Source organism: Herpailurus yagouaroundi, unplaced genomic scaffold (genome assembly GCF_014898765.1).
Source record: "Herpailurus yagouaroundi ecotype Mexico unplaced genomic scaffold, PumYag 29, whole genome shotgun sequence".
Taxonomy (NCBI): domain Eukaryota; kingdom Metazoa; phylum Chordata; class Mammalia; order Carnivora; family Felidae; genus Herpailurus; species Herpailurus yagouaroundi.
The window spans coordinates 116,544,970-116,556,350 of record NW_024412377.1 but is presented as its reverse complement, the minus strand read 5'-3'; the positions used below and the strand labels follow the sequence as shown (position 1 = coordinate 116,556,350).

Below are 11,381 nucleotides of genomic sequence, written 5' to 3'. Positions count from 1 at the left end.
GTAAATGTGTTCTTAGGGGGAGTTTATTCTGCAGGAGTACAGGATACTGACTTCAGTGTAAGAAACTGTTGGTTACTCCTACAGGTTTGAAATTACTGAAGAAGAGTTGTTTGACGCAGGCACCAACCCCTTGACACCCAGCACTAACCCAAGGCTCTCCCTCTTCTTTGTACTGGGAAAACAGGAGAGGGGTTGTGTGCTCTTTATATGTCAGTGACTTTCTGCTGATCGCTCCTCAGGGCAAGCTAAGGTTTTCGTTGTTTTTGTTTTTTCTGAAGCTTAACTGCAGTAACTTTATATAGAAGCTGATGAAAGGAATTCTGAACTGTCCAGTGTACTTTTTAAGAGTCCATTTGTTAGACAAAATATGAGGAAATGTGGTATATTCTATCACTTTTTTTTTTTTTGCTTTGTTTCTAAATGGCTATTTAAATACAGATAATAGTGCCTAGGACAAACTGGAGGAGCAGGTCCTGCCGCCCTGCCCAGCTCCCCTGCTACCTGATATCACCACTTAGATGACAGAATGGGCGATGTGGTGGAATACGGCTGGAAACTCCCCCAAGCTGAACCCATAAATGCAAGGAGTAGCTCTCAGGTTGAGAACGGCAAAGGTTGGGACAAATCACTACTTGACATACGCTACTCACATAATTTCACAACCCAATGGAAAAAGGAACCCCACACAAAAGGAAATAGAAAAAAAGTCAAAGTGAAGGCACTATGTAACATGTAAGTTTTTCTTAGAAGATCAACCTTAGAAATATAAGACATGAATGTACACCTCAGTTTTATCTATGGAATTCAAATATATAGTTTTGTTTTTACCAAGATTTCCCAACTGGTTTCTGGTGCATGTGTGTGCATGTGCGCACACACACAAATATACATATTATATATATACATACATATATATATATACATATTATATATATACATACACACACAAATATATATGCTTTTTCACATGAAATATGCCGTTTTCTTAAAATCACTTATGTTTTTATCAACAAGGTTTGCTTTTTGTGTGATTATTCTGTTCAGACATATAAAACTATAATTAATATAAAATAAACCATAAATCTTACAAAATTATATGAATGATCATTACAAACAAATGTGTTTAGCACCTATTTTGTAGGTAGCTCATTGCCTCTACTTTATTGCCCTAAGGCAAGTGTTTTAGCTATCTCTCCTAATTTTTTATTCTTCCAGCCAGGATAAAAGTTTTCAACAGTAAGAAAATTAAGGGTCCTTCTAGGACCAGGGGAAGTTGAGTGATGTAATTAAACAATCACCCAGAAGCCTGGCTTCTGGACCTACAATCTTTATTAATTTTTTAATATATAATTTATTGTCAAATTGGTTTCCATACAACACCCTGTGCTTATCCCAACAGGTGCCCTCCTCAATGCCCATCACCCACTTTCCCCTCTCTCCCACCCCCCCCCCCCATCAACCTTCAGTTTGTTCTCAGTATTTAAGAGACTCTTACGGTTTGCCTCCTTCCCTCTCTGTAACTTTTTTTTCCTCTTCCCCTCCCCCATGGTCTTCTGTTAAGTTTCTCAAGATCCACATATGAGTGAAAACATATGGTATCTGTCTTTCTCTGCCTGACTTATTTCACTTAGTATAAAACTCTCCAGTTCCATCCACATTGCTACAAATGGCCAGATTTCATTCTTTCTCATTGCCAAGTAGAATTCCGTTGTATATATAAACCACATCTTTATCCATTCCTCAGTTGATGGATATTTAAGCTCTTTCCATAATTTGGCTATTGTTGAAAGTGCTGCTATAAACATTGGGGTACAAGTGCCCCTATGCATTGGACCTACAATCTTTAAACGACTAGTGAGAAAACCTGGAAGTTCCCAATAATGCTTCTTATTATAGAAAATTACTTAATCTCTTACAGGCTCCTTTCCCTTCTTATAAAACTAGGGCATTATACAAATATAAAATAGCTAAGTGATTTCTAAGTCCTTTCCAGCTCTAGAAGTACATAATTCAAAGCTACTAAAATAAATACTTTTAAAATTGAGATTTATATGTGTGTTTACACGCACACATACAGCACACACTGTGGAAGGGAAGGGAATATACAGTGTTTTATACCAGGACTGTGCAGGACATCATTATCGAGACGTTTTGGTGTCTGAAAAAAAAGTTTCAGGGTGGCATTCGCCCAGCAGAGGGAGTTCTTCTGAAGCCAGGTTCGGGAAACAGTTCCCAATTAGCCTCCCAATTAGCCTCCAGGCGCTTCAGTCCAGATACAGGGCAGTGTTTGGGGGAACATCATCTCAGTTCAACTGGGGACCCAGCGGAATTTGTATCCCCCGTTGGCGGTCCGAATGGTGAAGGCATTGCCCTGGGGGAAAGCGAGGGTGCGGATGGTGCTATGGCTGCGGATGGGGGTGCTGAAGGAGCCACCCTCTTCTAGCTCACTGCGGCTCAGGTTTAGAGCGCTCCGGCTGCACTCTGTGCGCAGCCCCCGGAAGGTGCCGTGGAGGTTCCCTGGCATGTCATCCCTACTCGCGGGCTCCGGCTGTAGCCGGAGCCGCTTGGGGTCGCGGCTCTGCAGCGCTTCATCGCAGCGTTCGGAAATCTCCCTCAGGATGGCGTCCACTTCCGCGCAATCCTGTCCCGCAGCACTGAACAACTCCTCCAGGCTCCTTTTGGCTGTCGCCTTGAGCAGGAAGGGTTCGGCTGTCGACCCGCAATCCCGGGACTGCGTGATCATCAGCTTCTACAAAAGATGAAGGGGCGCCAAGCTGGGGCAAGCCGGACTCCCTTGGTGCGGGGTGCGCAAAGAAGACCTGGGTCCCTTTCGAACTCCGCGGACTCCGATGCAAGCTGCCAGTGGCTCAGCAAGCTCCCAGCAGCCTCCACCTGTCTCCCAACTCTCTCTGGGTCCCAATTCAGGGGACTGGGGGAGGGGTGCACAGGAACATTTCCGACGTCCTGCAATGACCCACACTCCCGCACCCCACTTACATCCAGCACAGAGGCCAGGTGCCGGGTCCGGCTGGCAAGTTCCTTCAGTTGCACGTTCCGCTCTTTGAGCGAGGCGATCTCCTCCTGCTTCTGGGTCAGCGTCACGTGCAGCTGCAGGAGGAGACCCAAACATTAAGAGGTAGGCCACTGTGGTCGGTCTCATCTGTATACTCTGCATGAATTATACCAGGGGTCTAACATCTAATCTGGGACTGAGGGCCGAAGGGCATTTACACTGGTGAGAATAATAATCGCTTTTGTTTATTTGACTTTTGTTTGTTTTACAAAGCACTTGGACAAAATGTATCTTGATCCTCCGTGTACTGTGGTGGTGAAGAGGACGAACTTGGGCAACAAGCAGATCCAGGTTCTGCCTCTGAAGTTCATTCTTCCTATACCTCGGGTTCCTCATCTGAGAAATGGGACTACTATCTTGTTCAGTGATTGTAAGTATTAAATGGGAAGAGAAAGTAAATGGATAAGCACAATATCAGGCATATAGGAATGCTGCACTAAATACTGGTGTCTGGCAGGATTATTCCCACTTACTGCGGTTGGAAACAGGAGAGGCCCTGGAGCAATCGCAGTTCTGTGAAGCCCTCGCCCCGCCCATCCACTGGTTTTGCCTCACGGAGGGACACCTGCCAGCTCCTGCCACCCCCATTTCCGCCGGGAGCTCCATACCCAGTGCCCACCCCAGGATTCCTGGAAGCCAGCCCAGTGTCCCTACTTGGTTATTCTCAACGAGCGCGTCCCCCAGTGCCCTCTGGTTCTGGTCGGCCACTTCCTTCCAGTACTGCTCCGGCCGGGGCACGTCTGGAGGGGGCAGAGGCGGTGACTGCAGTGCCCTTGGGTCCAGCGGCGGAGAGAGACAGGGCCCAAATGGCAATACGTTGCCAGGAGAGAAGGGAAAGTCTCCGCCGGTCAGAGGAGGCGACATCAAAGAGGATGAGTCTGAGGAAGAGTGGGAGCTAGGTTTGCAGCCTCAGACGCGTGCCCAGCTAGCTACAAGGACAAGACGCCACTCCGGATGTAGGATTTGTGGGAAGACCTTGTTAAGTAAAGCACCCTCACTCTGCAATCCCCACGATTCCCAGGCCCTTTCTGATATCTTCCTCATACACAGCAGGCACTCAATATATGCCTGTTGAGCTGATCTGAATAGAATCGCCACCTTGGCCAAGACAAACCTGCCCGAAGTCACACCGGTCCGCTGTTCTGTACACTCTTGTCACCCAGCCTCTCCCTGACCACATCACAGCGTAGGGCTCCCTCTCCCAGCGCTCAGACCGACAAGCTGAGAAAGCTCTAGAGATGCAGCGATTCATCTTCTCGGTGAGGAAGTGTGGAGTCTCATAAATACGCAAGGGCCTGACCCATTGAGGAGTTACTGACGACGTCGACAGGTGCTGGGTTTACCGCCTTCGCCACCACGAAACCGAAATCTGAACTATTTTGATTTGCGGAGTGGGGGAACACCTCTGCCTCCTTTATTTAACTGCAAGGAGACCGCACTTGCCTGCAATGAGGTCATCCACTGTGTCTCTGAAATCCTGCAGATCAAAGTCCGCAGCAGTTTGCAGGGACTGGTTCTGGGAAAAAAACGGAGGTGTAAACTAGTTAATGTCAATTCCAGCAGGTCTGAAACTCGTTCCAGACCGAGTGTCGTCCTCCCGGGCTTGGCAGCGGGTCTGCACTTCCTCTCGTATGTTCGCAGCCAAGCCTCATACCTGAAAATCAAAGCCCCATTCCAGGCTTGGAATCCAGCAGGCTTGCACTGTCATGGTGGGGAGCGGGTGACTCGAAGCAGGGACCCGGCTCCAGAGGGTGCCGAAGGGTGCCGAAGGACGCCGAAACTGTGCAGGCTGTTTGAGGCGTGGGTCCTTCCGCGCGCATCGTCTTGCCCCCGTCCCCACCTCCTGCAGCCCGCTGCCCCTGAGCCGCCTCATTGGCCCTCCACCAGACAACCAGCTGTCTCCGTGAGGCCCGTTGAGTTCTTCCAGCTCTCTCTGCACCTCAGTTCAACTTACCTCCGACCCGCCACAGAGCTAGTGCCCTAAGATAAGAGAGCGGGTGTGCGTTCGCTCCGTCTTTCCTCCCAAGACCCTACAGCGTGGAGTGTCTCCAAAGAAATAACTTGAGGCTATATATCCCGCCAAGGTTCCGTCACAGCTAAACCACCTTCTCCCCATAAGGGAGAGAAAGGTAGGCTATGAAGAAGGGGCAGGATGGTATGGAAACTGTTTCTGTTCAGCACGCAAGTGTGGACTCTATTGCTTGTTTCTCAGTAAGAAGTTTACTTTTCCCTTACAGTGTGATGCACCCCCAACATCCTGACACCTGGTTCCTGCAAGGTGCCTGCGCGCGGCTGGCAGCCCCTGAACATTCTTATTCCCTTAATTCGTGGACATTTAGAGTTGACAAACTCTTTTACACAGAGTCCCTATGTTAATTTCCACGCCAATGTAGGAAGCAGGCAGGGCCCAGGAAGTGACTCCAACCCCTTTGATAAAGAATCTCGAGCTCAGAGAAATTGAATTGCCCCAAGTCATCCAATTCTGAAATGTAACCGGAGAGAATGATGGTGACTATTTCAGTCTTTTTTCCTTTATGCCTCACTGCCTCTAGCTTTCATCTTTTTTAAGGAGAGCCTGGCTTCCAATGAACACAGCACTGGAGAAGAGGAAAGAAGATTCTCAAGGCACATGGTGTGAGGGAAGGTATCTAATATGCCCATAAGAAATATCTATTCTATTGATTCCACTATTATTGATTGATTGATTCCTTTGGGTTAATCATACTCATCTCCCCAAAGCTTTTGTTTACTATTCAAATATTGCTGAGAAGAGGAATCTAGCCTGGCCCTCATCTCAAAGAAAGTACAAGTATCAGCTTTCCTCAAGGAGGAAAACTTCAATCCAGGAGGCCTCAAGCACCAGTTGGGAACTGAGGCTATACGGGGCAAAGTAGCTTAGAAAGGGCTCAGACAAATCCTGAAACATTCTGTCCTGGTTGAAGGAGCTGCCTCAAATGAAACCAGACTCATTTTCCAAGGGTGGAAAGGTCCTCCTCTTAGTAGAGATTCAGCTAAAGATCTTACCACGAGGAGACTTGAGGCCAACACGAGAACTGGAGCCCAGGAAATGCTTCCTTGCATGCTTTCCCAGGTCCTTGGCTCATTCTGGACATCAAATACTTCTAGAGAGCTTCCTCTCTCTGTTCACCTTACCCAGCAGAAAGGAGGCTAGGAAATTTGACCTGAATGTGCACTGCCCAGAGTCTTCCCAGGGGATCTTCCTCTAAGTGGTCTCTTTCTTTCTGTACCAGCTCTGTCTTCTCCAGGAAAAGTTCTGGACCTCTTGGTTCATCTGGTAGGAGCTCTGTGCTTGAAACTTTGAATCCTACCTTCCCAATTAAATACAAATCTGGCATTTTCCCAAACTAAAATGGCAGCGGGGGAATGGGGGAAGAGGTTAATACACAACATGATGTAAAATTTAAGTTGTGAATACTCAAGCAAAAATTCAACAAGATCCTGCTTGGTTTTCATTACTTGCAAAATAAGCATGTTGGAATAAGGGAGTGATTGGGCCTCTGGGTCAGTTGAAAGATGCTCAAGTTTTGTCTTTCCTTATTTGGGCATCCAGATATAAAAAGAAAAAAATAGAATGGCATCTACAGGGCAATGCCCACTCTCACCACTTGCCTTAACAATCTCTGCTCTCAGTGGTCACCTACCCTGAGTCCATCTGGGCTCTAACCCAATTCCAAAGGCACTTAGGGGAAGCCTGGAAAGCTGTGTTCCACCACTAACCTCGGTTCTGGGAGGTGGTCATATCTTTTGGAATGTTCAGTGCTGGGCATTTCCCCACGGACCCCATGTGCCAAGGGCCTGCTGCCAGGAAGCTGGAACCGACACTTTTCCTGTATCTGGGCACTTCTTATCCCATTGATGAGCCAAGCAGGCTTCTGGCTTCCCAGACACCAGTGCTGGGAGGCTCCATCATCTACCCCTGGCAAGTGGTAGAAGTCGGATGGGAGGAAGAAAATAGGTTTTTGAGGAAAAAAAAAAAGTCAAAATACCTCTTTGCCCCATGAGGGTAAGTGACACGAGCCTTTGCAGGGGGAGAAAATGCCTTTTATAAAGGGCCCAATTGCTGAAGGGCCATCTCTGCAAAGAGGAACGTTTTCTGTCAGATTTCTTCCAGAGTTCTTTGAACTTGGTCCCTCTTCCCCTAAATGTAAACTCTTTTCGTCTTTTCCAGTCTTGATCGAGTAGTTATCCTCCAATCTTCACACTCCTTAGATACCCAGGGAATGAAAACTGTTAGTGAATAGCCAAGAAGGGAATGTGGGGGCACTGACAGGGCAGGTACCAGGTACCCAGCTCTTAAATTTGCTCCCACCTACTCGCCTGGTTCCTCAGTGCGCAATCTCCACATTGCTTTGTCACACAGCTCCAGGGAAAAGATGGGGAGAACGGGAGACCCCTTCCCAGGAGGGTAGTCCTCCAAGTGAGCCCCTCTGTTCCAGGTTGGTCAGAGCAGCTCTGAGAATACGGCCGTCGCCACGGACTACGAGACAGGAAGAAGTTCCGGTCCTTGGGGCTGAGATTCCAGCACTACGTCTGCCCCCACTAGCCAAACGTGCCTGCGCTCCCCACTTGAGATGAGCCTTTGCGGAAAACGAACCCTTGACTCCTGAGTCAGAATCGGGGCTGTTCGGCTTCCAGAGTGAGGGGAGATACCTGCAATGCAGCCAAGTCACCACTAGGCGGCGCGTCGGACCCGAGTAGCGAGGAGCAGTCGGCGAGGTCCTGCAGGTCTATGGTGGTGAGCGCTGCGCGGGTAGAACCGGAGACACGCGCGGCGGACCCTGAACCTCCCGGCCAGGTCTCGCCGCTGGCATCCCCGCCAGGACATCCGGGCCCCGGGAAGAAAAGCGCTTCCCAGCCACGCGTGCCCCACCCACCCGGTTTGGGGAACACGAGGGATCGCGCGGGAGCCACTGGGCTCACCTGGCAGCGCAGAGAGCTCCGCGTCCCGCCGATCTTCGTAGACCGACACTGGGCTGCCGCCGCTGCAACCAGGCAAGAACTTCCGCGGAGGGGCGAACTAGCCGGACACAGAAACGGTGAGCATGGATCAGCCCCGGTGACCCGGAGCATACGGACCCTGCCCGGCACCGGCCCGCAGCCCCACCTTCTTCTCCAGCTTCCCGGGCTTGCTGAAAGGCCGGCCCCGCAGCTCCAACATCCTGTTGGGGCAGATGCTGTCGAAGGCTCGGCGTCCCGCCGCGGCGCCCCCGCACGACTGCATCCTGCCTCCCCTGCCGCTTCGGCCCAGGAGCCAGGTGCCGGTTATTCGGAGGCGGCGACAGGGGCTGGGTTGGCGACCCAAACTCAGCGCTCCGCCTGGCGCCAGCAGGGGAAGGCGCGTGGCCGGGTTGGAGGCGAGGGGTGGCTGTAGAGGTGTGGAGGGAGGGCCGAGTGGAGAGGGAAGACTCGCCGAGCGGGAGGGGCGGCTCGCGCCTGAGCGCCAGAGGTGGCGCCTTCGGCCCGTGACAATCTGCGCGCGGGCGGAGGCGTTAAACCTAACCTGGCAACGAGGCTTCCCCTGGGAGCTGCGAGCGCGCGGCCCCGGCCCGCGAGCGCCCTTTTGGTGAGCGTTGGCGCCGCAGCCTCCCGGCTGTGCCAGAGGAAGGGAGGGAATGAGGGCGGAGGAACCCCCCTGGTCCCTAACTGGGCACCGCCTTCCGGCTTTGGGGCAGCAGAGATGGAGAAGTTAATGATTCTTACTTCATTTTCTTCCCACCCCAACCATAAGGCACGAAATAAACGCAGAGTGACACTCGCCAAAGCCAGACCGCCCTGTAGGATTTGGTGGGGGTGTAGAATTATGGCAGGACTCCCCAGAACTGCCCCCGCATTAAAGAATATCCTTCCCCCAAGGCTGGGGGCGCACTTCTGGTCTTGATTTACCGACTTGTACGTGTTTTCTCTGGGCCTGATACTCTGTATACCTTGCCCCACACCTTCCGGGGCAGAGACGTCTGGGTATAGCCTTTTAAAGAGTGTCAATAAAGGAAAAGCGACATCTACAAATTCTCCACCCGTTTCTGAAAATGGCACACTGGACGATCCAAAATCCCCTAAAACCCTAGTCTCTTTCTCCCCCAAGGGCTTATCTGTCCACCTGTCCACGGCACATTTGGATGTTCTCTGTACTGCTGACATTTCTTGCTCTGGGAAGTCTTGGCTGCCCTTCCCCAGCCCCAAGCCTCTCCCAGGAAGGGGCGTCTCTAAATTCCTGGGTGAGGGGATGTCTGTCAGGACCACTCCTATCTATCCAATTTGAACAATCATCTAAAATTATTTTTGTAACCTCCCATTGGGCACCTTGTTTGTATCTTTTTTTTTTCCTTTTCAAATTTTTATTTAAATTCTAGTTAGTTGACATACAGTGCAATATTGTTTTCAGGAGTAGAATTTAGTGATTCATCACTTACATATAACACTCAGTGCTCATCATAACAAATGCCCTCCTTAATGTCCATCTAGCCCATCCCCCACCTCCCTCCCTCCATCAACCCTCAGTTTGTTCTCTATCTTTAAAAGTCTCTTAAGGTTTGTTTCCCTCTCTTTTTCTCCACTCCCATATGTTCATCTGTTTTGTTTCTTAAATTCCACATGAGTGAAATCATATGGTATTGTCTTTCTCTGACTTATTTTGTTTAGCATAATGAACTTTAGCTCCATTCACCTCAATGCAAATGGCAAAATTTCATTCTTTTTGATGGCTGAATCATATTCCAATATGTACACATACCCCACATCTTCTTTATCCCTTCGTCATTTGGTAGGCATTTGGGTTCTCTCCATAGTTTAGCTATTGTTGATAATGGTGCTATAAACATCTGGGTGCATGCACCCCTTCAAATCTGTATTTTTGCATTCTTTGGGTAACTACCTAGTAGTGCAGTTGCTGGATCATAGGGTAGTTCTATTTTTAACTTTTTGAGGAGCCTCCATACTGTTCTGCAAAGTGGCTGTAGCAGTTTGCATTCCCATCAACAGTGCAAGAGGGTTCCCCTTTCTCCACATCCCGGTCAACACCTGTTATTTCTTGTCGTTAGACAAGACAGGTGTGAGGTGGTAGCTCATCATGATTTTGATTTGTGTTTCCCTGATGATGAGTGATGTTGAGCATCTTTTCATGTATCTGTTAGCCATTTGGATATCTTCTTTGGAAAGATATCCAAAGAATATGTGTCTTCTGCCCATTTCTTAACTGGATTATTTGGGTCTTTTTTTTTTTGTTTTGTTTTTATTTTAGAGAGAGAGCATGAGCCAGGGAGAGGGGCAGAGAAAGAGAGAATCTCAAGCAGATTCCATGCTGAGTGTGGAACCCAAGACACATGACCCTGAGATCATGACCAGAGCCAAAATCAAGAGTCGGACACTCAAAATACTGAGCCACCCAGGTGCCCCTGGATTATTTGTTTTTTGGGTGTTGAGTTTGATAAGTTCTTTATAGATTTTAGATACTAACCCTTTATCCAATATGTCATTTGCAAATATCTTCTCCCATCCCATAGGCTGCCTTTCATTTTTGTTGTTTCCTTCATTGTGCAAGCTTTTTATCTTGATGAAGTCCCAATTGTTCATTTTTGCTTTTGTTTCCCTTGCCTCAGGGGAGACATATCTAGTAAGAAATTGCTCCTCCTGAGGTCAAAGAGGTCACTGCTTGTGTTCTTCTCCAGTATTTTGACGATTTCCTGTCTTACATTTAGGTCTTTCATCCATTTTGAATTTATTTTTGTGTATGGTGTAAGACAGTGGTCCACTTTCATTCTTCTGCATGTTGCCATCTACTTTTCCCAACACCATTTATTGAAGAGACTGTTTTTTTTTTTTCCATTGGATATTCTTTCCTGCTTTGTTGAAGATTAGTTGATCATACCTTGTTTGTGTCTTATACGGACTAATATTAGTGAAAATCTTCTTTTGAGGTGGCATAATCCTTTTTATTTGCATCTATTATCTGGGTTAATAAAGACATCCCTTATACTAATGGAGATGATTCTACAATAGTAGAATTAGAATAGACTTAGAGACTTTTTTGACCCATCTATAGATGTGGGGACCCAGTTGAGGTTAGGCAGGTGGAGTTGGTGTGGTATCACTGATGGAGAGGAGCTCTGGCTTTAGGGTCAGAGTGCCTGAGGGTTGGAACCAGGATCCACCAGATCAGTGAATACCAGATCTTTAGGAAAAGCACTTGGCTGGCTCAGTCAGTTGGAGCATGCAACTCTTAATCCTGGGCTTATGAATTTGAGACTCACATTGGGTGTGGAGATTCCTTTAAAAAATACAATCTTTTTTG

The 11,381-nt window shown here is 48.4% G+C and overlaps 1 protein-coding gene across 1 annotated transcript; it reads right to left on the bottom strand.

Annotated features, from left to right (window-relative positions):
* Positions 1 to 2,029: 2,029 nt before the first annotated feature.
* On the bottom strand, positions 2,030 to 8,315 carry MCIDAS (multiciliate differentiation and DNA synthesis associated cell cycle protein). The gene is made up of 7 exons (XM_040453261.1): positions 8,199 to 8,315; positions 8,015 to 8,111; positions 7,745 to 7,836; positions 4,517 to 4,589; positions 3,728 to 3,951; positions 2,998 to 3,108; positions 2,030 to 2,749 (listed from the first exon to the last, which is right to left on the bottom strand). The coding sequence occupies exons 1-7, from the start codon at positions 8,313 to 8,315 to the stop codon at positions 2,309 to 2,311; spliced, it is 1,155 nt and encodes a 384-aa protein (XP_040309195.1). The 3' UTR covers positions 2,030 to 2,308.
* Between the last annotated feature and the right edge of the window lie 3,066 nt (positions 8,316 to 11,381).